Genomic DNA, 26,561 nt, shown 5'->3' with positions numbered 1-26,561 from the left:
AGATTCTTTGACCATTTATCAATTGGGGAATGACTTGTATTCTTATAAATTTGATCCAGTTTTCTATATATTTGAGAAATGAGGCCTTTATCAGAGAAACTTGCTATAAAAAATTTCCCCCAGTTTTCTGTTTTCCTTCTAATTTGGTTTTGTTTATTCAAACCTTTTTTAGTTTAATGTCATCAAAATTATTCATTTTCAATCCCATAATCCTCTCTATTTCTTGTTTGGTCATAAATTCTTCCCTTATCTACAGCTCTAACTGGTAAACTTTTGTATAATCCCCCAATTTGCTTATGATATCACCCTTTATCTCTAAATCTTGTACCCATTTTGACCTTATCTTGGTATATAGTGTGAGATGTTGGTCTACGCCTAGTTTTTGCTAAACTGCCTTCCAGTTTTCCCAGAAGTTTTTGTCAAATAGTGAGTTACTATGTATTTTTCTCCATCCTACTTTCTTGCTCTGTTTACCCTTTCTCTCTCTCCTTTTGCCCTGTCCCTCCTCAAAAATGTTTTGCTTCTGACCACCAATCTACTTGCCTCCCGAATCCACCCTCCCTTCTATTAACATTCACCTTCTCATATCTCCCTTCCTTCCCACTTCCCTGTAGGGTAAGATAGATTTCTATACCCAACTGAGTGTTTCTGTTATTCCCTCTTTGAGCCAATTTTGATGAGAATAAGGTTCATGCTTTCCCTGCCACCCCCCATCTTCCCCTCCGCTGTAAAAGCTCTTTGGTGCCTCTTTTGTGTGAGATAATTTACCTGCTCCTACCTCTCCCTTTCCCCTTCTAGTGCACTCCTCTTTCTCACTTCTTAATATAATTTTTAAAAAAATTATCACATCATAGTCAACTCACATTCATGCCTTCTAAGTATACTCTTTCTAGCTGCCCTCATAATGATAAAGTTCTTAGGCATTACAAGTATCATCTTTCCATGTAGGATTGTAAACAGTTTAACTTTATTGAATCCCTTCTAATTTTTCTTTCCTGTGAACCTTTTTATGCTTCTCTTGAGTCCTGTATTTGAAAGTCAAATTTTATATTAGGCTATGGTCTTTTCATCAGGAATGCTTGGAAGTTCTCTATTTCATTGAATATCCATTCCTGCCCCCTCCCCAAAAGATTATGCTCAGTTTTTCTGGGTAGGTGATTCTTGTTTGTAATCCTAGCTCTTTTGCCCTCTGGAACGCTATATTTTAAACCTTCTGATCCTTTAATGTAGAAGCTACTAAATCTTGTGTTGTCCTGACTGTGGTTCCATGATATTTGAATTGTTTATTTCTGGTTGCTTGCAATATTTTCTCCTTGACATGGGAGCTCTGGAATTTGGCTATACTATTCCTGGGAGTTTTCATTTTGGGATTTCTTTCAGGAGGTTATTGGTAGCAAGTTTTCCTCTGAAAGAATAACTTTCTGTGAATAGGAGTTGTGATAAGGACCCACAGAACTTATAAGAGCTGAATGTATTTGCTTCCTCCATTAGAATATGAGCTCCTTATAAGTAGAGATTATTTTTTTTTTGGATACTCTTGTCCCCAAAGTCTAGCACAGAACCCAGCATAAGGTTCAATAAATGCTTGTTGATTGTTGGCTGAACAAGCCAAAATCTGCTTCTTACATATTTCTACCCATTGCTCTTAATTCTATCCTTGTGATCAAGTAGAACAAATCTAATCTCTCTTCCATGTGATAGTCCTTCAATTACTTGAGGACAGTTATCACACTCCCTAAGTATTCCCAGGATAAACTTTTCTTTCAACCAATTCTCATATAATATGATTTCTAGTCTTTTCAGCATAGTATAGAAGTCTTACAGGACTAGAGAAGCAAATATTGTCCTGGAGATGTTCCGGTATGTTAATGTCCTTAGAATGCAATCCTAGAATGGAATATAATATTTCAGATGTCTTTTGAACAGAGAGAAATGTAGCAGAATTATTGTCTTCCTTTTCTGGCTACCTGCAGTTCACTAAAAAAAAAAAACTCCTCCCCCCAAAACCTAGAAACCTGAGGGTTTTTTCCTCCACACAAACTGTTGTTTGGCAGTGCTTTTGCTATCTTTTTTCTTACATAAATTATATTTTTTTAATTCAGGTAGAGGATTATATACAAATTCTTATTAATTTCACTATATTAATTTTAGTCTATCATTCTAACTTGCTGAAACTTGTTTTAATCCCAGAATGTTAACTATCCCTATTTGCTTTGTGTCAGCTGCAAATTCACTAGAAATACCATTTTCACTTTTATTCAAGTGATTTTCATAGATATGGAACAGAAGGAGCGAAGGACAAATCTCCAGAGCCCTCTGTTAGAGAGCTCCTTTTAAGTTGACCTTTGTCCATAAATCATTAATCTTTGGGGTTAGTCACATAACTAGTTCCTTATCCACCTAACCTTACTAACTTCTTACCCGTTTCTCTCCATTTTATCCATAAATATATCTTAGGAGACTTTGCCAAAAACTTTGCTGAAATGGCATTATTTTGGGACCATGAGTTTAGTAACACTATTAAAAGAAAAAGGAGGCACAGTGGATAGAGCACTGGCCCTGGAGTCAGGGGGACCTGAGTTCAAATCTGGCCTCAGACACATGATACTCACTAGCAGTGTGACCCTGGGCAAGTCACTTAAACCCAATTGCCTTGCAAAAAGAAAAAGGAAGTGAAATTGTAAAATTTTATTCATAAGTCCATCTCTTTATTAATAATGTGTTAAAATTTTTTTGCTAGAAATTGAAATTGAGCTCACTGGCTTACAGTTTAAAGAATTTACCTTTTTTCCTTTCTTTTCCTTTTCTTTCCTTTCCTCTTTTTTTTAAGAAAAAAGAAATCAAGAAAACATTTGCCCATCTCTATTCTGGTGGCACCTTTCCTGTTCTACCCAGTCTTCCAAAAATCATTAACCAGAACTCAGCCATTTGTACCTCATCCCAATCTGGTGACTTGAACTCATTAAGTATAGCTAGCTACTTTCTTGCCATGTCCTCACTTATCTTGAGTTTTAAATCTCTATTAACAATTTTGTTCTCTCTTAATCACTCAGACGCTTGTAAAAAACATAGAAACAAAATCGGAGAAATGTAGTTCTGCCTTCTCTCTGTGTTTGTTATCATTTCATGCCTTCCAAGCAAAGATTTTTTTTAAAGACCTCTTTGTTGTCTTTAACAATTATCATCAGCTTCATTTTGTTCTGAGTTTTAATGTTTCTGACATTATTCTTTTAGGATAGTACTACTTTAATGTATTCTTTCTTGGTTACTTGTTTCTTCCTTCTCATGCGCAAGTCTTTCAAAAATCTAAGTTGGTGGATGAGTTCCTTGTCATGTAGTTTTCTCAGGCATCTATTCCTTTTTTTTTCCTCATTAAAATAATTTGCATTTGTGTAGTAAGTTTTTCTTCCTTGAGCTTCTCATTCCTCTTGGGCCAAGTTTGCCTGTAAAATTTCAGACCACGAAATTCTACCTGTTCATTTTCTTTATCCTTTTTGACATCTGCTTCCCCAAAATTTGTACATGGATTATGTCCAGTATACCCCTTATTTTCTTCCCCAAACTCTAAACTGGAGTGGGTGCTTCCAAGAACTTTCAAGCAGGTAGGTACTACGAAAACTTTAGAGCTAGAAGAGACCTTTGAGGTCATCTAGCCCAACCCTTTAATTTCATAGAGAAGAAAACTGGGCCCCAGAGAATGCCCACTTACCTAGGTAGTGGAACTAGAAGATAGATAGGCTTCTGAACTTCTAATCTTATGTATTTCCCCTTGTGCCACAATTCACAGGCTTATAGGCCTAGAGCTGGAAATGGTCTCAAAGGCCATCTAGTATATTCACTTAATTTTGCAGATGATGAAAGTGAAACCCAGAGTCCTTGTCCATATCTGCTATTATAACATGGGACTGCTGGACCTCTTGCCTCATTCTTGGGGGGTAGCAGAAATGGGGTTCCCTTCTCTAGAAAAATAGGCAGAAAAAGTAGTGTTCTTTTTTGTATCTGTGAGTAGCATTCTAGGCACCACATCTTTGAAGAGCCTTTCTAAAACTTAAGTGGGGAACCAATAATACTTAAAATTTATTGTGTCAGGGTTGGGCTATTTGCTTAAGGTAGGCTGAACTAGGCAATGTTTTTTTAAGCAGATGGACCTGGAAAAGAATTCAATGTTGTGAAGGTACTTGTGGCTTGTGTTTGTTTGTGAGATGTGGGGATGGAATGAGAAAGGATGGAAGAAAGGGAAATGGCTCAGCTAGCAATCAACATTCAAAAAATGACCTTAAATGGTGGCAAGGTGATATTGTTTACAAAACTGTAGTTCTGTTATTGTTGCAATATTGTATAAAGTTGTTTGTTGTGAATTCTAATGTGAACATCATGGTACATTGATGTGGTAGCAATGCTTGTGCACTCACATACGTGAAGAAAGGTCACAACACAAGATAAAGGCTTTATTCCTTGGGATATTGTAGGAAAAAATAGGTGCCAAAGGAATCAAGGGACTAAGAAATATTAACTTCAAGTCAAGAATAGTCGGAAGCTTTGTAGAAATTGAATAGCTTTGCAAAGAATTAGGGGAAACATGGAGGATAATTTTCCTAATCAGTAAGGCCTGAAGTGAGTTTAAAGGTCATGAAGATGGAGAAGAAAACTTTTTTAAAATTGAAATTCCTAGGGAGAGCTTATTGATTGGAAAGATGACAATCCCATGGGCCAATGGAGGAGGTTATCTTCTGTTTGTTCTGTTTTTAAGAATTTCTTTGCGTGTTTTTTTTATTTGCTTCCTTTTCCTTTTCTCCATCCCCACTATCAGCTTCAAAAAATGTAGACTTTACTTACACTAGGACAGAGTTTAAAATAAAGCTATAAAATTTCAACTCAAAATAACTTTCATCCTAGGCTTCCTCCCTTCCTCCTCCTTTATAGCAAATAGCACATTGTAAGAAATCTACTGCTTGCATTTCTTTTAGTTCTAGCTAGAGGGGGATGTTGTCTCTAAAACGAGAGATCCTTACGTGCTCTAGTACTTAGTCAGATGCATTTATATTTTTAAGAAAACAGAAAGTTAAATTTTCTGTTTCTTTCTCCTGCCAAAGTTGGAAAATCCTGCAATTAAAGCCACCCAAAGCTCCAGTCCATATTCTACTAGGGTATGCAGCCAAGACCAGAGTTATAAGACTTAAAAGAATTTCAGGAACTAATATCTCAAAAAAATAATTTCTCAAATTGAATGTTGCTATTTAGGGTCTTAATCTAAATATTGATAATCTTAATCTAAATATTGATGTGAAAATTATGACTCCTGATTTTAAGCTATATTGAATTTTAAGATGCTTAGGACCTAGATCTCTCAGTTCTCTCTTGCTTCTGATCTGTTCATGAACAAATTTTATCCCAAATGTTCATTTTCAAGGTCATTTTGAATAGACCTAGCCTTCCTTAGATCTTTCAGTAACTACTGCAAGCCAAACTCACCATTCTGAGATTCTGTTTTCTAGGCCCTTTGGTAGATGTATTTTTAAAAGTATAGATATCTATATCTATATATTGTGATTGAGATTATTTTGATGTGAGATTTCATGAGCATGGGGAGCTGCAGGTGTTGGAACTCCTTCCATTAGTAGATCAATTGCATGAGGCACATAGAGGTTAAATAACACATAGAGGTCATACTGTCTCAGAAGTGATATTTGAACCCAAGCCTTCCTGATTCAAATAAACTTAGTATTCTATCCAGTGCACCGTGCTTTATTATCCATCCATCCATTCATCTGTCAATATCAATCTGCCCAGAAGGTTAGTTTCCTCTCCCAAGACAATGATCTATCTATCTATCTATCTATCTATCTATCTATCTATCTATCTATCCATTATCGTGATCCATCACCATCTTGTTCATCTACCTATTCATTTAGTTAAGAAGAGATCTTTGTTACAGATTTTTATCAGGGAAATTAAAAGGCAACACTTTTTAAGGCTCTTTAGACTTCTTAGCCTCTTTAGAGCAATATCTAACTGTGCTTGTTGGATAAGTAGAGCCTTAGTTGAAGTTACTTGGAACTGTTGTTCCAAGTTCAAGATCAGCTTTCTGTAAAAAAAAAAAAAAAGGAATTGCATCCAAACTTTAAGTTTAATTTACATTACTAACATTCTTTCATCACTTTCTTAAGTCTAGACAACAAACAAAATAGTGAATCAAGCCCTGATTTGTAGCATTTGCTGATTTCCTAGGTATAAATGCTCACACTGAAAAGTTAATAATCAGAGCTGGCCTTAGCACAGCCCTGCTTGGAATTCACTCCTATGAGTTCTATATATGGGCTACCTTTCATCTGAATAGGAGAGAGGGCCTGGTCTAATATTTGGACATAAGTATGAGCAACAATTTTTCTACATAGACAGTTTACCTGAACAATGGTACAATGGGAGCAAAGCTCTCACTTTGTTCTTCAGGTAAGCAGAAGAATTCCGTTATTTGTGCCTTTACAGAGGGCATAATTCTTACTGCATCCTTTAGTTTTTGCAGTTCTTTAGCCTTAACTCTTATATTTGATCTCTTTATTCATCATATTTATTCATATTCTATCTTACTATTACTATCTATCCCTCTTAATATTATTCATATTCTATTCTATTTTATATACTTGCAGGAAATTATTTTATGTATTTTCCCCCCCCCCCCCCACATGAAAGCACTGACAATTCTCCAGTAACACCAATTTTATCTCTGCCGGGTGTTTACTTTCAAAATAAGCATGTGTGAAGCTGAAATTAACCCCTCTGTAGGGCTAGGGTACCTCTACCCTCCCCCCCCCCCCCCCCCCAAGCACACTCCCATAAATTACTTTTGTAGGCAATGGATGCTTTTAAGCATTTGCATCCAGCACCCCTGGGAGGTGATTTGCTTTGCAGATGGACGCGACCCCCCTTCTCCACCCCCCACCCCGGCCTGTTTCATCTCTCACCTCGTTTCAAATTTCAAAACTTCCCAAAATATACGTGTGGAGCACCCTTTTGCATACGCGCACACACATACACACACAGATCCGTAACACACAGTGTTATGTATGAGACCATCTGGACCTCTTCCCAATACAGAACACATTCCATTCTTTTCTCTTGGTCACACCCCTCTCCATTGGGGATTGGTCACGCCGACCCCCTCCTTGGTATTGCTCGGCCCCTAAGAGGCCCAGCTGCCTGCCAATCCCCACGGGCTGTCAAAACAAGTCTCCCTCCCTGTCACAACAGAGAGCAGTGGTGGAGGCTGCCGCCGAGCCACTTCCTGCTTGCTCTCCTTGCTAGCTCTCTCGTTCCCTCGCAGCCTCGCTCGCTGGAAGGCAGGTGGGCGGGGTGCACCCGTGCCGCGCTCGCTTGCTACAGCTCCTTCTGCGCTCTGGCACATACTCATATCGGCTCCAGGAGGCCACTTTGAAACAGGCGCCTTGGTGTCTTTTGTTTGGTGGCTAGTGAAGCGTTTGCATAGCATTTCTTGGCGGCCCGACACCTCCCTTCTTCCTCGTCCTTCTTTCTCTCTCTGTGCCCTAATCTTCCTCTGTCTTTCAAATTAAGTTTATTTCCTCTCTCCTCTTCCCAGCCTCCCTCTCGCGCCCCTTTCTATAATCCGACTCGTCGAGGGAAGGAGTTCATGGACGGCTCATCCAGAGTGATGTCTCCTCTCGAGAAAGTTGCATTGGCTGCCTCGGGGCAGTGAAAACAAAGTCTGGAGGGTCGGCTTTGAGGTGCATGTTTGCTTGTGGGTGGAGGGGTGGATTCCGATCTTCCTAATCCCCCTCTACCCCGGGAGAAGTTCGAAGCTGGTACCACGATGGCCGAAGGTGCGACCTGCAGAGAAGGTCCCTCCTCATCCGAGGTGAACTATGGCGAGGAGGATTCTCAGGTGTGCCCAGATCCTGCATCCTTGGAAGGGCTACCGGCGGGGGTTGCAGGACGCCGAAGGGACCGCAGAAGTGGGCTCTCATTGCCAGCCTCTGCAGGCACCTCAGCAGCTGATTGCGAAGCTAGTCTCTTGGAAGCTGCCCGGGTGACACCTCGGCGAAGTAGCATTATCAAGGTAAGTCCCTGTTGGCCCGGGAGTGGGGTTGTCCTTTCCGTCCCTGGTGATGCCCGGGCTTCCCTTCCTGAGCATCTGGAGTGCAGCGCAGCCCTGGGAAAGAGCAGGCGGGAGCTGGGGGCCAGGATGCAGGATCCCTAGAGACATCTTGAGGTTTTGTGTTATTTCCCCCCCTCCTCCCCCCTTCATTACCAAATCTTCCTTCCTCCCAGGATGTTCATAGGCGCTACCGTTGACTACAAGCGACTGATTTCTGTCAATTAGGCGAAGGACAAGTCCAACTCCACTGTTATTAATTGTGTGGATATAGTCCATATCCCCCCCCCGGCCCCCCCTCCCCCCCTGCAAGCCTCCGGAAAGTTTCCATAAATCAGCTATCTGGATGAGTCTGGGGTGGGGGGTAGGGGAGGAAGAAGAGTGATAAATTCTGTTTACAATATTACTGTTTGTTGCACATTAATCATATAAACATTTGTCTCAAATGGGTACTCAGACTTCATTTTATGTTCTCTCTATCTCAGAGAGAGGGTTAGATTTTTGAACAGCAGCTTGTGAAGTATAATATTTTCCTACTAGTGAAAGAATAGCTTTCGTTAGCAAGTGGCTTTGAAATTTCAGAATTTAACTTTCTCTACTGTGAAGTTGAAGTGCCCCAGGATCTGTAGAGCCTTTTCCTTGAAGTAAAAAACAAGGCGGGGGTGGGGGGTGGGGGTAGGGATGAGGAGGTGAGAGTGGGTCATAGTCCTGAGGCAAAGTCCAGTCAGGCACCTGAGTAAGCAAAAGTGGTGTCTTCCCCCCCGCTTCCCCCACCCGGGGCAAACAGTGGAGAATGCCTCAGGTAGCAAAGATACGGTGGTGGGACATCTTAATGAATTCTGGAGTTCCCCTTGACTGCTGAAATAGAGTCTGGAGTCTTTATAACTTCCAATCTTTATTGAATTTAATGTTTCACATCTACCTTCGGGTTAGTAGGAACCCTAGTGTTCATGGGGTGGGGCTAGGAGAGGAAGAAAATGAAGTGGCTAGGACAGCTAGGACTATACTTTGGTTCTTTGACCTTCCTCTCTCCTCTCCCCGCCCCCAATCTTATTTTCCTTTTGATTGTACTCGGTTTGGCATTTCACCTTGTGGGTGCATCATTCCACGATAGTTTTTTTCCTGGCCCACAATAGTCTTCGCACCAAACATAATTGGAAGATGCCTCTTAAAACCAATGCCTGCGAGCAAGCAGACCTATATTTGATTAAGATCGATCTTGGCTGACATGGTCCTTTGAGTCAGCATGACATTACTTAGGAAAAAAAAAGTGTCAATGATGATAACATATGGCTGATTTTGAACTCTTCACTTATGCATCTTGTTGGTGCTCAAATAAACGCACATTTTTAAGATTCATGTTCAGATCTGAGGCAGTGTACACAGGACCTAACTAGTGGCACTTTTCCAAGATCTAAATTGGAATTTTCAGCACAAGTGTGGGTAGATTACTCCTATAATACATCTATCTCAGCAGTAAGTAGTTTCTGTTCTTTTTCCCCAGTACTCTGACACATGCAAGGTTAAGACCATCAAGGAGAGTACTGTATTAAAAGAATAGTGGGTGGTGTGGACCAGATATAAATAGTTTCTAGAAGTTTCAGTGATTTTTGTGGTTCAGTGATTATATGGGAGGTAGTGTCCTATTCAGGTTACGAACCGGAATAAGAAGGAAAAAAGGTCAAGCTTTGAACAAACAAACAAGAAAAACCCACTGATCAAATATATACTTTTGAAACTAATAAATTTGGAGTTAAAACTAGTGGGGGAGATATTCATATTTTAGATGGTTAAGCTTCTTATATTAAATGTTATATGCTGAGGAAGCATACATCTTCAAGAAATTTGAAAATATACAGTACAGTATATTATGTGTTTTTTTTGGGTGGGTGGTGTTTCCTGATCCATGATCTTCTAGAGAGGCCACTCCCTTTATCAATGCACATCCGACACTGGTCTGTAATTTGGTATTAGTGAGTTGCTTAAGGCACTTTGAGTTTAAATGCCCAGGGATACACAGCCAGTAGGGTGTAAGGTAGAACTGAGGCTTTCCTGACTCAGAGCCTGTCTCGCTCTCCACTATGAAGTATAGCTTTGTGATGTTGGAAAAGCAAAATGAAACAGTCCATAAAAAATAGGCTCCTAAAGAAATACCAATTCCTGCAAACAAGTTTGTTTTTCTTTAGCTGCCCTTTATATGCTCTGCCTTGTATGTTCTTGGTGATGGCTTAAATTTACACAAAGCAATGCTGGAACTAAAATAAAGCTGTGGGGCAATGATTCTTTTACTTTTAGTTTGCTTTTATGACCTAAAAAAGAAGGTAACAATATCAGGCCTGATCTCTTTTTGTATACATAGATTAATACACAGTGATGCTAACAAACTGGATCACATTTAAGGTTTGAAGGGCAATAGAGGACAAAGAAAGTTGTGGCTTCTCCTAAATTAATACTGTAAAATTGAAGGGTAAGCTCTTGTTTTATAGGCATGGTATTTCAACAATCATCAAACTGATTTGGAAATTTCTTAATTATCTAAGTGTTGTATCTAGATGAGTCTACAATTAAGAAGTCTTGGTCAATGTCATTCTTTAAGGCCAACTAGATGGATTGTGGCTCAGTAGCCACCAAAAGAGCCTCCCATCCCTACAGCTTGAAAAAATTTACAGCCCTCTATCTTTCCTTACATTCCACCATTTGCTCCTCTGACCTCTCTTATCCCTATTTTTTTCATTGCACTTAAATGAAAAGTAGATTTTTGGAGAAAGGTTGGGGATCATGGCATGATTAGATTCTAGAGAAATACATAGCACTTGCTTTTTTTTTGGAAGAAATTACATCCTTAAAAAAATTTATTAATTGCATTTTTGAGTTTGGGATTAATGGATAGTAAAAGGGTTTTCTGACATTTTAACAGTGACTATATTAGATGACATCTTAAATATTTACAGCCTAGTGATGACTGATGCACATAACAATCTTCATTGAAAATTGTGAATCATCAAAGATTACCTATTTTCAGCAGAGTTTTCATGCATTTAATTGTTTGCTACTTCTTTGAAAGTCAGTGATCCAAAAATGTAGGGTTATTAATGAGACTATTTCAATAACCAGAGAACCTCTTTCCCTTTCCATACCAAATTACAGTGAACAGAAAAAAAACCCCTTTTTCTATTACTCTGACCTATACTTTGTGGAAACACAGTAGTAGTTTATATAACATTTCTTTCTGATTTGGAAAAAGTCACATTGAATTGCTTTATGTTTATAGATCTTTCCATCATGCTCTGAGAGTTCAAAGTTACATGCAGCCTTTCCCAAATTCCCTTACCCTTTTTCTTATGTCTTCTCTCTGTAGAGTATTGGATTTTCCTCGGTTTAATATCGGAGTTGAACTGCATTCTCTACTAGTTCCCCTATTTTTTGTTTACTCTTTTTGAGCTTACTTTTTAGAGATGTTGGTCACTAAGAAGCTTTGTCTTTGTTTCTTTGTTTGTTTTTTTTTTTTAAATTCACACTGAGTGTAGGGAAAAGGAGCACACAAGAGTTGATATCAGCTGTCAATTGATGGTTAGTAGTTTGAAATGCCAAATATTAGATAGGAGCTGACAAGTAAGATTCTCCAATGTAATGTTATAAATTTTAAGTATGTTACCATTCTCTTTCTGAATGTATTTCAGCAATTTCCACAGAAGTGTTTATTTTCTCTGGAATTGCTATAGAAACATGGTCCCATACCATTGTGGAAGTAGCTATATTTCATGGTGCATATCTGAAGTGATTCTCTCTGCCACTTTTCAAGGGTGTTGGGAAATTAAATTTAGTTAGGAGTTTGTAAAGAACCTTTAGATCTTTTGCTAAAAGGGGATTTAGGAGTGTCTGCTAAGGTGTCCATTGCTACTATTATGATTGTCCTTTTTTTTTTCTCCTTGGGAAAAATCTACAGATTATAAAAATAGAAGCAATAGCAGGAAGAGTAGTTAAATGTATACTGAAATTAAGTTTGTGGTCTTCCCACTTTTCACAATGGAGAAAAATAGGTAATTAGATTTTTTTTTTTTGGTGAGGCAATTGGGGTTAAGTGACTGACCCAGAGTCACACAGCTAAGTGAGTGTTATGTGTCTGAGGCCGAATTTGAACCCAAGTCCTCCTGACTCCAGGGCTGGTACTCTATCCACTGTGCCACGTAGGTGTGCCGGTAATTAGATTTTGCATAGTGAAATGTCAATTGGACATTTTTTGCTAAGTCACACCTCAGGCATATCAATATAGGAAGACATCAAGAGCAACACATATTTTACCTTCTGAGTTACTGTACAATTTCTTGCTCATAGAACAGGCTAGCTACAGTCTTGTGGAGTAGAACAATATGAGGACACAAGGGACTTTCCTATTCCTCTATTTCATTTAATGGAAAGAAGCAATATTAAACACCTACTATGTGCCAAGCATTGAGCTAAGCTCTTTACAAATATTTTCCCTTTTGATCCTAAAACAACTCCGGGAAGTAGGTGCTATTATTATCACCATTTTACAGATGAGGAAACTGAGGCCACCAGGGTTACATAGCTAATAAGAAAATCACATCTTCCTGATTCCAGTTGCAGTACTTTCTCCATGGCACCATCTACCTTCCTCTAATGGTTATAAACATTAAACTAGCTCCTTTTTCAGGGTTAGCAATAATACAAAAGCTGTGACACAGGTAAGAATGTAAGCATTTTGATTGACAAACAATATATTTATTCGTATCAGTTGGGGACTAAAAGAAGGAAAGTTATTACTTCAGTGTCCCCTCGTGTATCCTGGACTCTCCCAGGTAGTCTGATGAGAGCATGCCTACTTTTTATTACTATGATGAAACTCTTCTAAGGATCTAAGGATAAGGATTTATTATACAAAAGGTCTATTTGTAATTACACAAAATTTTTTTTGGAATATAAGTGGCTCCAATTAATTATAACAAATTAATTAATACCACAAATTAATAATACATTACAAGTTAGCTCCTGTTATAAGTACCAATGTACAACATTGTAACAAAGGTTTTTCCAAGCTTGAGCCAATGTTTTACCTAATTTCAAACAATAATTAACTTTATAAATAACCAAGATCCCATTCACCTGAAAAGAATAACAATTAGTTCTAGGCAAGTAGAAAATTACAATTTTAATTTCTTTTATTCTTTCCAGGAAGAAGGCAGGCTGATTTGCAAACAAATTTTAAAACACAAAACTAGAATGATAAGCTTGTTTGGTTTATAAAGCTTTCCTAATTATTATAAAGCTGTGAGAGAATTAACTTTTCCCTGCTATATGCCCCCTGAGACAGACTTTAGGAACTTTTTTTTTCTTTTTTTAATATCAGATGAGAATTCAGTGATTTCTTTTATGAAGTCTTTCTAGCATGGGGATTCTTAAACTTTTTTGTAGGCTGTCTTTGGCAGGTTGGTAAAACCTATGACCCTCTTCTCAGAATAACATTTTTTAAACCCATAAAATAAAATACCCAGAATCACAAAGGAAACTATATTGAAATACAATTATCAAAATATTAGAAAGTTCATGGATCTTCCCCTTACCTCTCCCTTCCTCCCCAGTTTAAGAACACTTGTTCTAGGGAGATTAGTCTTTTAGATAATCTCAGGCATAATTAAATTTAGAATTACATCAATATTTCAAGGGTTTGTGATTTCTTCCCTGTGAGTCCTTCCTCCACTGACCTGAGTGTTCATAGTCTTCTAGAGTGGCTGTGACCAAAAACCTAGTTATCTCAAAGCTAACCTGGTGATGAGCCTCTCCAAACTATTTGAGGGTAGTTCTCAAAAAACAGTCCTGCAGTTCTTCACTGGGCCCATACTTAGATGCCTTTCCAGCTTGAAAGGATCTGCCAGACCATGTACTTCATTGACTGGCACAAGAACTGGTATTGATTGAATACAGACTGAAGCATGCTATTTTTCACTTTCTTTCTTTCATTTTTTCTTTTATTTGAGTCTTGTACAAAATGACTAATATGGAAATGTTTTACATAATTGCACATGTATAACCTACATGTGATTGCTTACTGTCTCAGGGAAGGTCAAGGGGAGGGAGGGATAGAATTTGAAGCTCAAAACTTTAAATAAAAATGTTAAAAACTTGGGGAAAAAAGAATCTAGGGTCACCTTTATGCTATGATGAAGTATTGGGCTAGAACTTCAGTGGAGTTTAAAATTAGTTTTTGAAAATAAGAATGATGCTCCCTAACTTCGAAAACTTAAGTAAGAATGTAAGGAGTAAGTACTGTGGTTTAATTATGTTGTATAGTCTAACAGCTAGGAGTGCCTCCTGAATGTTGAGTAGACCTCCTGTGTCAAACTTAGAGGAAGAAATAGGCCAGAGCTGCACAAGATGGCAGGCCTGGATGGGTTGTTTTCTTCATGGTTTTAAAGAACAACTGAATTGATGAGATTATAGTGGTTTTGAATAAGCAAGTATATGATCTTCATATTAATAATTAATCTTCATATTTATGAAATGAAATAATGTAGTAACTTTTAAAGATGTGTGATTTTGGTTGATTTCTAAAGCCAGAATACTTTTTTTGTTAGTTCTTTTATTTTTTTATTTTTTTTTAAGGCAATTGGGGTTAAGTGACTTGCCCAGGGTCACACAGCTAGTAGGTGTCAAATGTTTGGTCTGAGGCCGGATATGAACTCAGGTCCTCCTGACTTCAGGGCTGGTGCTCTATCCACTGTGCCACCTAGCTGCCCCTGTTACTTCTTTTATACTGACTCAAAAAAAATCTAAAAACTGCCTTGAACAAAACTTAAGAATTATCACTGCTTGCATTGGGAGGCTTATTGTATAAACTATATTTTTATGTCCTATGTATCTCAGACATTTTGTGAAGAACTCATTATTTTAAATTCAGACCAAATGGCAAATAATTTTAAGTAGTTAACACTCCTTATCAACATGTTCGTTGAGGAAGGAAGTAGCTACAGGGCTTCATCTACATTATATTGTTGAAACACCAGCTTTCCAAGTTATTTTAAACTTTAACTGATTAAAACTTTTTAATATGAAGATTACATAATTATAATTGCATACATTTTCAAAGTTGGGGAGCATCATTCTTATTTTCCAAGACTAATTTAAAACTTCACTGAAGAATTTAGGTTTTTCTCAGAGAGACCTTACAAAACTGACATTATCTCTGTCTCCATTTGTAAAGGGGGATGTATGTCAATGTTTATCATTCATTGAATTCTGTGGGATATTGTCAAGATAAAAGAATACTTGGCTAACAGTCTATCTGGCATTGCTAATTGTCAACCATCTATGAAAAACTGGGAAGTTCTCTGCTTAGTGGAAAGTCCCAAAAACTAATTCCTTCACAGACTTTAAGGAAGGCAAAGATTTCATTAACACAGATGTTGCCTTTGTCCTGCTAGAATCTCCCTGTGACAGATGAGAAACATTAATTTGGGGAAATCCATAACCTTGGGGAAAACTTAGAGGAGGAATAATAATGTAACTTCTGTTGATAGATAGAACTTCCTAGTGTGGTTAGTAAGGAAATGCTTTTGGTGGCTTTTTTTTTTTAAATAATAGCTCACAAGAGTGGGTGGGTTGGTAGGTTTTTTTGAGGGGAGGGGGGAAAGCTTTGTTTTGTTGTATTGAAGTGGTTTCAGGATGAAAAAGTTTAAGAACCATCATTCTAGTGCAATGATAATTACAACCCTATGATTTTAAAAATAACCTTCTAATTTGACTTTTCGTTGTTGTTGTTCAGTCATTTCACTTGTGTCCAACTCTTCGTGACCCCATTTGGGGTTTTCTTGGCAAAGATACTGGAATAGTTTGCCATTTCTGTCTCCAGTTCATTTTCATAGACAAGGAAACTGAGGTAAGCAGGGTTAAGTGGCTTGCCTAGGGTCATACAGCTAGTAAGTATCTGAGATCAGATTTGGACTCAGGAAAATAAAGAAAATTAATTAGAAAGTAGAATCTTCATTCTGCATTTGATGAACTCCAGTGAAAAATAAAGGGAATATACACAGTTCCTTTATTTTAAATTTATAATGCAATTAATTAAATTTCATGGTATGATTAAAATTTTACTGTTGATTTATGTAGCTTTCCTTTTTATGTTTAATTTAATAGACATATTTACTTTTCTACTGCATAGCAGTATTTGGGAATACGGCACCTTGAAAATAGCTTAAATACTTTGATTTTCCTATTGTTGAAATTCTCCTCTAATCATAAGTGGCACAGAAAAAGTAAAAATTTTTAGTTCATTACTATAGATTGGCAAGTGTAGGAAGACAGTCAAGACAAAAGATTTTTAAAATGGAAAAGTATAATTATAAATAAGTTTCTTTGTTGATCATTGATTAAGTCATTATGTAAGCATGGTTTAAAATAATTTTCATGAGGAAGAAGTCATTTCAGAGTCAAGCAACCTTCATTTGATCCCTGGGTTTGATACTAGACATGTGACCATGGGTAACACACTTTGCCTTTTTATGTCTCAGTTTCCTCATCTATAAAATAGGAATATAATAGTACTTGTAATACCTAGCTCATGGATTTTTTTAGGAAATAACTGTAAAACTTAAGAGCACTGTATAATTATGAATTTTCTGTGTCTTTTAATGCATATATATACACACATATATGTATATGTATATATATATACATATATATGTATATGTATGTGTGTGTGTATGTATATATATATATATATATATATATATACACACACACACACATATACAGAGAGAGAGAGAGAGAGAGAGAGAGAGAGAGGGAAACAGAGAGACCGAAAGAGACAGAGAGAGAAACTAAGTTTTCTTTGAGATGGTTGAGTTTTTGTGTTTTTGTTTTTTTGTTGTTCATGAACAAAAGAATTGTATGATAGATTTTTTTGGGATTGTTGGTTTAGAAGAGTTCCTGCCCAGCTCATTCCTTCTTAGGAATGATAATCCCAAAGAAAAGGACTTGGTTTGAAGTTTACTCATATAATTAACTGATAACATTTTTATTTGTTAACAAAACTATTTGGACTAATACAGATACAAGTTTTGTAGTTTGTGGATTGTGCTTCTTTAGTTTTTGATCCCTTTCGTGGGTTCTAATCCAATTCCTTCATGGAGGCTGCATAGAAAAACATGGCAAGAATTGTATAGATTGAAAAGGCATGGAGAGCTTGTAATCTGCATGGGGAGAGACCATTGACATTAATGAAATCATGAGTCTACTATCAAAGCAAGCACACTTGTGATTGCCACCTACTTCCTATTCCTTCTCTTAAATAATGGTACTGAGCTTTTCCTAAGATTTGAGGAGAAAGTACTCTTTTAACCCCATCGGTGCTATTTAATTTTTGTTGGCCTTAGCTCTTCTTCTATAATATGAGAGGTTGAACTATATGGCCTGCAAGGTCCCTTCCAGCTCTAAAGCTGTGATCTTATATAAATTTATCAATTCCAGGATAATTCATCCAGGCTTTGAAGATATAGGCAGGTAGTTGGTAACAAACATCACTGAAGCTCTGATGGCTGACAGTGATTAATAAATATTTATCAAATAAATGAATGATTGAATGAAGGCACGTAACCTAAACTTTTCTTTCCATCCACACACAGAGAATTTTTTTTTAAAAGAAAGACCTTGAAAGTAAAGTTTAGAGGAGCTATGTAGTTATATAGCTACACGTTGATAAATTCAATTGATAAACAGTTACCTAATGATCTGTTTACTTAACAAATTAGTGTTCGAAGCTGTTAATGTCTTGGAAGGCTAATGAGTTCTCCTGTATTTTCTCCTTTGTTTCCTATTTTGGTTTTTAAATCAGTTTTGATGTACTAACAGTCAAGAGATGGCCTCATAGCCCTTAAACTACCATAAACAAACCAAACAAGACTGAATTTATGCAATGTGCTACTCATTTTATGACTTTTGTGGAATTTTGTTATAAAACACATTTATGCACATATTTAAATCTACTGAGACTACTTATGGGTTTAGGAGATCTAGACTGTTATATGTAGTTTCTTACCCATAGGAGTTTATTTTGTTGGTCTTGAGAGATCACTGTCCTTTTTACTTTCCTTTACTGATGATGACACCTAATGCTAGCCCCAAGTTTTTTTTTTTTTTAATTTTTTTTTGGTGAGGCAATCGGGGTTAAGTGACTTGCCTAAGGTCACACAGCTAGTAAGTGTCAAGTGTTTGGTCTGAGGCTGGATTTGAACTCAGGTCCTCCTGACTTCAGGGTCGGTGCTCTATCCACTGCACCACCTAGCTGCCCCCTAGCCCCAAGTTTTGATGCAGAGTTGAGCTACTAGATGCTACCAAAAAACTGAAGTAATCTCCCATTTACCCCAAAGGCATACACATATAACAAGGGATTTTTTACTTCCATTCTTTGTTGAGCAGCTATGAGGTGAAGGCAGACCTGAGCACTTATCAATGCTGAGTTAATCAATATATCTATTTCTTCTCCATACAAGCTTCCTGAAAAGTCTTCTAACTTAGAGATCTGTATTCTTCATCTACTGATTCATGACTTTCTGAGTTAGAAGGCACCCAATTTGAACATCTCTTTTTCAGTATCTAATGACTTTTTTATGTTCCTGTTGTTGTATTTGGTACTTTTGCATTGCCTGAGTTATGCTACTGCATACATGAAAGGAGCCCTGGAGCAGAAATAAGGAAATTTGGCCCTTGTTTCTCTTCCAACATTTTTTATGGTCTAGAGCAAATCATTAAACCTTTCTGTTTGTTTTTTCCATCTGCAAAAACACATCTAATTCTTTTTCCTTCCCTACTTCAGGTGAATGTAAAATGCTTTGTATTCCTTGGAAGGAAAGTAAGTTCAAAATGATAATATTGAAAGATTGGTTGTGGAGGGTTCTGAATAAACTATGGAAGATTCAGGCTGTAATTTTGGTTTGTCACCCTCCTGTGCAACTATGGGCAAGTCACTTCACCTTCTTAGGTCTCAGTTTCTTCATATGTAAAATGGCAGAGTTGTAGTAGGTGGTTAAATTCACTTTGAAGGGAATCTGTGATATAAGCATTTTTCACAAATGTAAGATTTTTCATAGAATTTTAATAATGATAATGATAACAATAAGGCAAACATTTATACAAGACTTCTTATGTGCTAGGCACTATACTAAGCACTTTACATTGATCTTGTTTGATCTTCACAATAACCTTGGGAGGTAGATATTGTTATCATCCCTGTTTTACAGTTGAGGAAACTGAGGCAAATAGAGGTTAAGTGACTTGCCCAAGGTCACATAGCTAGTAAGTATATGAGGCTGGATTTAAACTCCGGTCTTCTTGACTCCAGGCCCAGAGCTCCATCTGTTGTGCCACCTTTTAAGATTAGTAGTCCCCTTCCAGGTTAAGTATTTTTTTTTAAGAGGAATAACAAGCCAGCAGTGGTGGATTTGGAGTCAGAGGATTCAAATTCTTACCTTGCTACTTAGTACCTATATGACCTTGGACAAGTCACATGACTTTTCTAGGTCTGTTTGCTCATTCACAAAATGAGGATTTGGGACTAAATAATCACTAAGGTCCATTTCAGCTCCAAATCAATGGGCCTATGAAGTCAGCATTATGTCTCATTCATGTATTCTGAAAACTGTAATATTATTTGTAGATATCTATGATAGTTATATATATTTATCTGTTGAAATGTAAGGTCTGAAATTTAAATTACGCTGCTTGTTCTATTAACAATCCTCATTTATGAATGCTTAGTAAATGCTGTATTTATTGACTGACAGACCAAGGAGGAGCAAGGAAATGACTTGAAAAGAGGGCATGAAAGGAAGGGAAAAATCCTCTGCTTTTTTTCCCTATCTTTTTTTAAAAGGAAAAAAAGTTTTGGTTGACATATTATTAAAATTTCATAATCACTTTGAAAACACGATATTGTTAGTCAGGAAATCATATTCAGCTGATAACATGTAAAATACAAACATAATTTGAATTATTTTCATCTTAAGAATAAAGTATATTTTTAACTTTACATTTTCCTCCATGCTAATTTAGCCTTTGTTAATACCAACACAACTTTTTGGTTGTTAATTCCTTCCAAACAGTGTTTGCACCCAGTTGGATAGTTCCTGCTGTGAAAACACCCATGACTTAGGCAGGTCAGAAGTTTGTCTATACTATAAGGTTATATAGAAGTGCCTTTGGGCACTAAGAGGTTAAGCGACTTATCCATGGTCACATCACTATTGTTTGTTGGAGGTTGGAGTCAGATCCAAATTTTCTGATTATTGACTATGCAATATGGTTGCTATTGGGGAAAATAAAACATACTATCTTAAGACCTCTGTTAGGGGAATGACATTAGTAGCAATAGTGACATTAGGAGAGATTTTTTTGAGGAGATAAGTGTGGTTATTTGTGATTCCTGTTTAACTGAGAACTCTCTTTGTTTCAGCCCTTTTATAATGACTTTAGAAAATGTATTTATAAATTTTTCTCATTTAATGAGCATTATTAAAGCTTTCTTTGATGATTTAACATCTTACAGTCACTGGAGATGGTCATTCTGAACATTAATTCTCATTATAAAGCAATTGAGATATAGGATTAACTCAATTTTCACTATTTCTGGAATACAGCCTGTTGTTCAAGAAAATGGAATCCTTTTTATTAACTTATTTTATTATCACTTGTGGCTTCTTCCTAAAAAGTGTAATTCCCCATATTTCAGTTATTTTAGGGCCTTAATGGTTGGGTTTTGGTTAATGAAAATTTTACAATGCTAGTTTTATTGTTTGTTTTCACTGTCAAAGAGGGCTGTATTCATTATGTTCATAGTGATTTGAAGCTAAACAGTAATAGATGAAACAACAGATTCTCTTTTTTGCTACCTTGAAGAGCAAACAACATATCAGAAATAAATGGTTCTAAGAATGGCTCTTTGAAACTTTCCCAAGGAGTATTTAAAAAAGAAATTCCACCCCCCACTTTCTCCAAGGATCCCTCTGTATATGCTCTTTCCCTTGACAATCTTATTTACTCCCTTGGCACCTGTATTCAGACAAATCTCAAATCAATATTTCCAGTCTTCTACTTTTCTTGAGTGCCACTCTACTCCTGAGCTCTAGCTGCCTCCAGGGTATTAACATTAGGATGTTTCATTTGCCCAAAATTAAATATGTCCAAAAGCAAACTTATCACATCAGTTCCTTCTCACTTCCCTATTTCTTTTATGAGCATTCTCATTTTCTCAGTCACTGAGGTTCAAAACTTTGGATTAATTTTCATTACTTTTATGCTTTTGCCCTCTCTACGTTTGGTCAGAAGCCTAATGTTGTAAATTATATCTCTACCATGTCATCACTTCATCCATCCCCTCTTTTCTATTCGAATTTTCACAATTCCTAGTTGAGATTCTAGTTTTCTCTTGCTTGAGGGTCTCTCTGCTTCCAGGTTCTCCCCTTTCCAATCCTCCACAGGGTATGGATTGAGATTGGGCCTAGGATTTCATTTGTATAGGAAACCTGCAGATGAAGAAATTCTCTATCAATTCTTATTGGCATAATCTCTGCAATTTAGAATCATAGAGAATTAGAATACTGAGAGTTTAAAGCAGCATGTGCCAGGGGTGGGACCTGATCCTGACTGAGGCTAGCTCTCTATCTACTCCATCAAGCTGCTTCTCTCTAATCTTATATACCACAGCCAAATTAATCATGCTAATGCACAGCTCTGGTCATATCTCCTTCAATATCTTCAGTTATTCCCATTGCCCACCTAATGAAGTTCAGATTCCTCTAGAAAATTACCTCAGCCTGCTATTCCAAACTCATCTGTCCTTATTTCCCTAATATACTCCTGAATATATATCATGCTTTTCCCCTTTTGTGTTGAATACTTTTCTTCCCATCTCTGTCAGTTTGATTCAATTCAATCAACATTTATTATTTAATTACTCTGTGAAAGGATCTCTGTTCTAGATGCTGCAGATACAAAGACAAAAATGAAATAGTCTCTGTCCTCAGGAGCTTACATTCCACTTGAGTGAAATGGCATGTATGGAGGTAAATAAATGCAAAATGTATACCAAGTAAGAGTATTTTTAAATGGGAAGATCTGGCAAGGCCTTGTGTTGGAGGTAGTACCTGAGCAGCTAGGTGACATACCGCATAGAGTGCTGGACCTCATATCTGGAAGACCTGAGTTCAAATCTTGCCTCGATACTTGTCCGATAGGTGATCCTGGAAAAGTCACTTAACCTCTATTGCCTCAGTTTCCTCATCAGCAAAATGGCAATAATAATATCACCCACCTCACAGGGTTATTATGAAGATAAAATGAGATCATAGTTGTAAAGTGCTTTGCAGACTTTAAATCCTATATTAAGGTTATTAAATTATTATTATTATCATCATTGTTTTTAAAGGAAGTGAAGGATTCTGTGAGGCAGAGGTAAGGAGGGAGTGCAATCTTAGTTAGACACAGGCTACCACTTTTGCGAAGGCAAGAAATGGAATGTCACATACAGATTCTAGACACCAGGCCAGTTGGACTAGAATGAAGAGTACTTGGTGAGCATTAAGAACTTAGACTGGAAGATAGGTAGGAAACAGAGTGTGGAAGACTTAAACTCTCTTCACATCTTTTAATACCCATAAGAAGGTCCAATTGGATGCAGTCTCTCCTTTCTTTACCTTCCCATAGCATTTTGCTCATACCTCTTTGTTTGGCACATAGCATATTTTATCTCTTATTTTATCTACTTGTGTATTTGTCTTATTCCTTCTTTCTAGATTGACATTAAATATGGTGTCCTATTCATTTTTCATCCCTTCTCCCATAGTACTAAGCACAGTACTTCCTACATTGCAGGTGCGCAACAAGCATTTGATTTTTACTCCTTTGTTTTAGAATCTCTTCTGGAAAGTCCATCTCACAAAATGTAAATTTTACAAAATAAGCAAGCTTAATATTGTAGTAGTATAATTTTGATTGCGGTGGTTTGCCACATTTTAACCTTCTTGATCAGTGTTGATGTTCATTGATTTGGCAAATATTTGTGTAATGCTTACTATATGCAAGTATGGTTTGTATGATCTTTTTTCCATGAAGAGTGCCAGGCATATACTTCGATATGAACCACATAGGATAAAGCTAGCGTATTGTAGCTGCTTACATTTCTTTTATTTTTGGATTTCTCTCCCAAGCCCCAGCCAAATATATACAGCTATGCTTAGCACTATGCTAGGTATTTTGGGAGTTACTGCTTGTGCCTTCCAGAAATGTGAAATATTGATGAGAGCTAGTAGATACTGTATGTTAGACATATTCCTATTTCATATGTTTGTTCAATCTCTAGTTTCTTGCTAATTGGAAATCCAGTCAATATATGGGAAATTCAAGTGGATAATTTCATCATAGAATTAGGGTAACAGTTAAGGTTACTTTGTTTTATTAATATTAACTGTTTCATTTTGTCTAGCAGGGAAACTTCAGGTTTGAAATTTGCTGAGATGTAGTACTGTCAGTTTAATTCTAAGCCAAGATCTGTTGCAGATTGGTCTGATGCTATTGGGACTGTAAGATACCTTTCAGGGACATTTACATGTCAGGTTTAATGATTCTCCTGCAGTTCTTTTATTGTATTACTAAGGGAGACAGACTTTGGTTTCTTTACCTTCTGCTCTGCCAAAATAAAGTACAACATTTGCAAACCTAGCCCACCTCAGAAAAGTCAGTGGATTCTTTAGCAAAGCATTTTCCTAGACATTTTCTTCTTCTAGCAAGGTGATTTGATATCATTGTTTTTCCATTTTAATGTCCACTCTGGGTTCATCCTTATTGTGTAATGTGAGAAGCAATGTAGCATGGTGGATAGAGTGTAGGGCTGTAGTGGGGAAGACCTGGGTTTAAGTTCTTCCTCTAGCATTTACTAGCTATGACCATGGGCAAGTCATCTAACTTTTCTGAGCCTCAGTTTCTTCATATGAATAGAAGAGGATAAAAATACCCATAGTACCTACCTCAAAGAATTGCTGTGAGGCTTAGAGGAAATAAGCTGAAATGCTTTGCAAACCTGAAAGTGCAGTTTAATTAGTCAGTTATTTTCATGCAGGGGTGTTAGCCAGACAGGGATAGGGAGTGGAGTAGGGAGGACACCATGTTGCTTAATCAACTTACAAGTCAGAAGGATCAGTGTTATAGATTCACACAAAGGCAAAAGTGGAAGGGACTTGAAAGGTCAACTCTCCCCTCCCCTCAGTTTACAGATGAGGAAGCTCAAGTTCATAGAGGTTGGGGATTTACAGATGGTCATGAGGATGGTGTAGCAAAAAAGTGTAGCTCAAAGGGAGGCAGAACAGATATTTCTAGCCTCTTCTACCCCCACCCTTCTCCAAGGGAGACATTCATCCTTTCCAGGGGGGAAAGCAGGAGATTGGGGGCAGGAGGCCTTTCTGCTCTCCTCAGAGAGAGAGGGCACTGGAATTATATCTATCTGTTCCCTTAAATAGATATGATCAGGTTCCATCCGATTTCTGACTATTGTCATTTTGGGGAAAGGGGGATCCCAAGCTCTATATTCAAGACTTGACCCCTTTACCGCAAAATACCAGTTCCTCAATCAAAACATGTAGGAAATAGCAAAAATAAACAAACAAACAAAAATCCCCAAACAAAACACATCCAAGTCATTGCAAAACGGAAATCAGAGAAGAAATACATAGGAGAATACATACCAGACAATACAGATGAAGGAGTGGGTTAACTCAGCTCAACCAAGAAAAAGGGTCCTGAATCTCATCTAAGGGCAAAACTCCCTGAAGTATCTGGAATAACAAACTGGGAACAGAGACGTGTTGGAATCCGCCAGTCCTCTCATGCCTTTCCAGAATCTTTTCCTTCAGCAACCTGAAGTGGATTTGACTTTTTTCATCTTCCCTCTTGAAGCTAGACGCTGGAAATGCCCAAAGTGACTAGAAGAAGTACTTTTAAAGAAGACTCAGACCTTGATGAGTGCCCAAGGAGGGCTGGCCCTGAAAAGTCCCAAAAGGGACTAGCCTTTGGAATGTCTCAAAAGGGACTAGTGAAGGCTGGAGCTCTCTCGTCTTTCACCAATGCCACCTTGCCCCTCACACACGGCAGGGCCTTCATCTCTATCAATAATGTTTCATATCAGTGGGCTTTGGGACAACCATTACACTAGTAAATGTAAGACTTGGAACTTGAACCCAGCAGTGAATGGGGACAAACAGTGCCGGTTCTCTTAATGTTATTAGAACATGTCTGTTTTATGAATTCAAGGACGTGTGAAAATCCCCCTAGTTAAAAATATCTCCTTACAAAACATTCTATCTGAAATCCTACCACTGCTAATTTACTTTGGGGAAGAGGGAGGCCTGCGGTATTTATGGAACTTTTAAGACTTTTCAGTCTTTAGGAATCTTTTATTAAAATACCTGAGGCAGAGTAATACCATAAGCCAATAGCCCCCAAATCACTTTCTATGGAACTCTGGTATTGAATGTGATTTGTATAGTTGTCCCATGAAAAAGAAACAAACAATTCTAGCCATATCTCTTCCTCTAAATATGTTAAACATGAAAATATGTATTATCTACATCCTTTTTTCAGCATGTAAATTGGCTTAATGTCTTCTATTTTATTGCAAAATATCTCCAACTTCCCTTTATCCTGGGGATGCTTCATGTGCTAAGTTTCCCAGACTAGCACTTATGGATTAGTTAATATACTTCAAGCCCTAAGGTATGACTTTGCCAAATTAATTCGAGAAATGCTGCCTTAGGCAATTAGCAGCTAACCCTTAGCTAGAGGTTTATGACAGAAAGTAGGAATGGAAACAGAATAGGCAGTTGGGAAGGGGTATCTGGTATACGAAAGGGAGAGAGAAGAGGGTGCTAAAGGATAGTTTGCCTCAGCTCTGTGGGGCCAACTCTAAGGATAGAGATAATGAAAGAAATAAGTTGAGTTTTTTTTTTGTTTTCTAACTCCCATCAGGACATTTTCACCATGTTACAGAAAAATTGACAATTGGTTTCTGATAAGAAAAGTAAATCATAGATATAATAAATCATAGATAGAGCTGGAGGGGACCTTAGGAATTTAAGCACATCATTGTTCAGATAAGGAAAACTTTCTGACATTTCCTTCCTTTCTGACAGGTTGTCATTAGGGAATAAATAGACTGAGATATTGTTGAAGTCTAATTAAAGATTCTATTTAAGATTCATATTACAGTAGGGGTCTGCCAATGCTTTTATTCTGTAATTTACTCTCTCTTCTGGAAAGACCTCACTGTTGTTCCTTTGATTTCTCTCTTCACCTTATTCCACCCCAAAGTAACAGCAATGACAACCACCACCACAATCCTAAACTACAAAACACACACACACACACACACACACACACACACACACACACACACACA

General features: G+C 37.3%; 1 protein-coding gene across 2 annotated transcripts in view; it reads left to right on the top strand.

Moving 5' to 3' along the window:
* Window positions 1–7,103: 7,103 nt before the first annotated feature.
* The window catches only part of PLCL1 (phospholipase C like 1 (inactive)), a 419,773-nt gene continuing 400,315 nt past the window's right edge, over window positions 7,104–26,561 (top strand). Inside the window, exon 1 of one of the 2 annotated variants that reach the window (XM_027865657.1) lies at window positions 7,104–8,071. In XM_027865657.1, coding sequence (XP_027721458.1) covers window positions 7,826–8,071 — 246 coding nt within the window. In that variant the 5' untranslated portion in view covers window positions 7,104–7,825. The remainder of the gene's footprint in view (window positions 8,072–26,561) is intronic. The other variant, XM_027865656.1, reaches the window with a different exon arrangement.

The sequence above is a fragment of the Vombatus ursinus genome, unplaced genomic scaffold (genome assembly GCF_900497805.2).
Source record: "Vombatus ursinus unplaced genomic scaffold, bare-nosed wombat genome assembly UNPS02014779.1, whole genome shotgun sequence".
Classification (NCBI taxonomy): domain Eukaryota; kingdom Metazoa; phylum Chordata; class Mammalia; order Diprotodontia; family Vombatidae; genus Vombatus; species Vombatus ursinus.
Note: the sequence above shows the minus strand (reverse complement) of the source record. Positions and strands in the feature narration are given on the sequence as shown.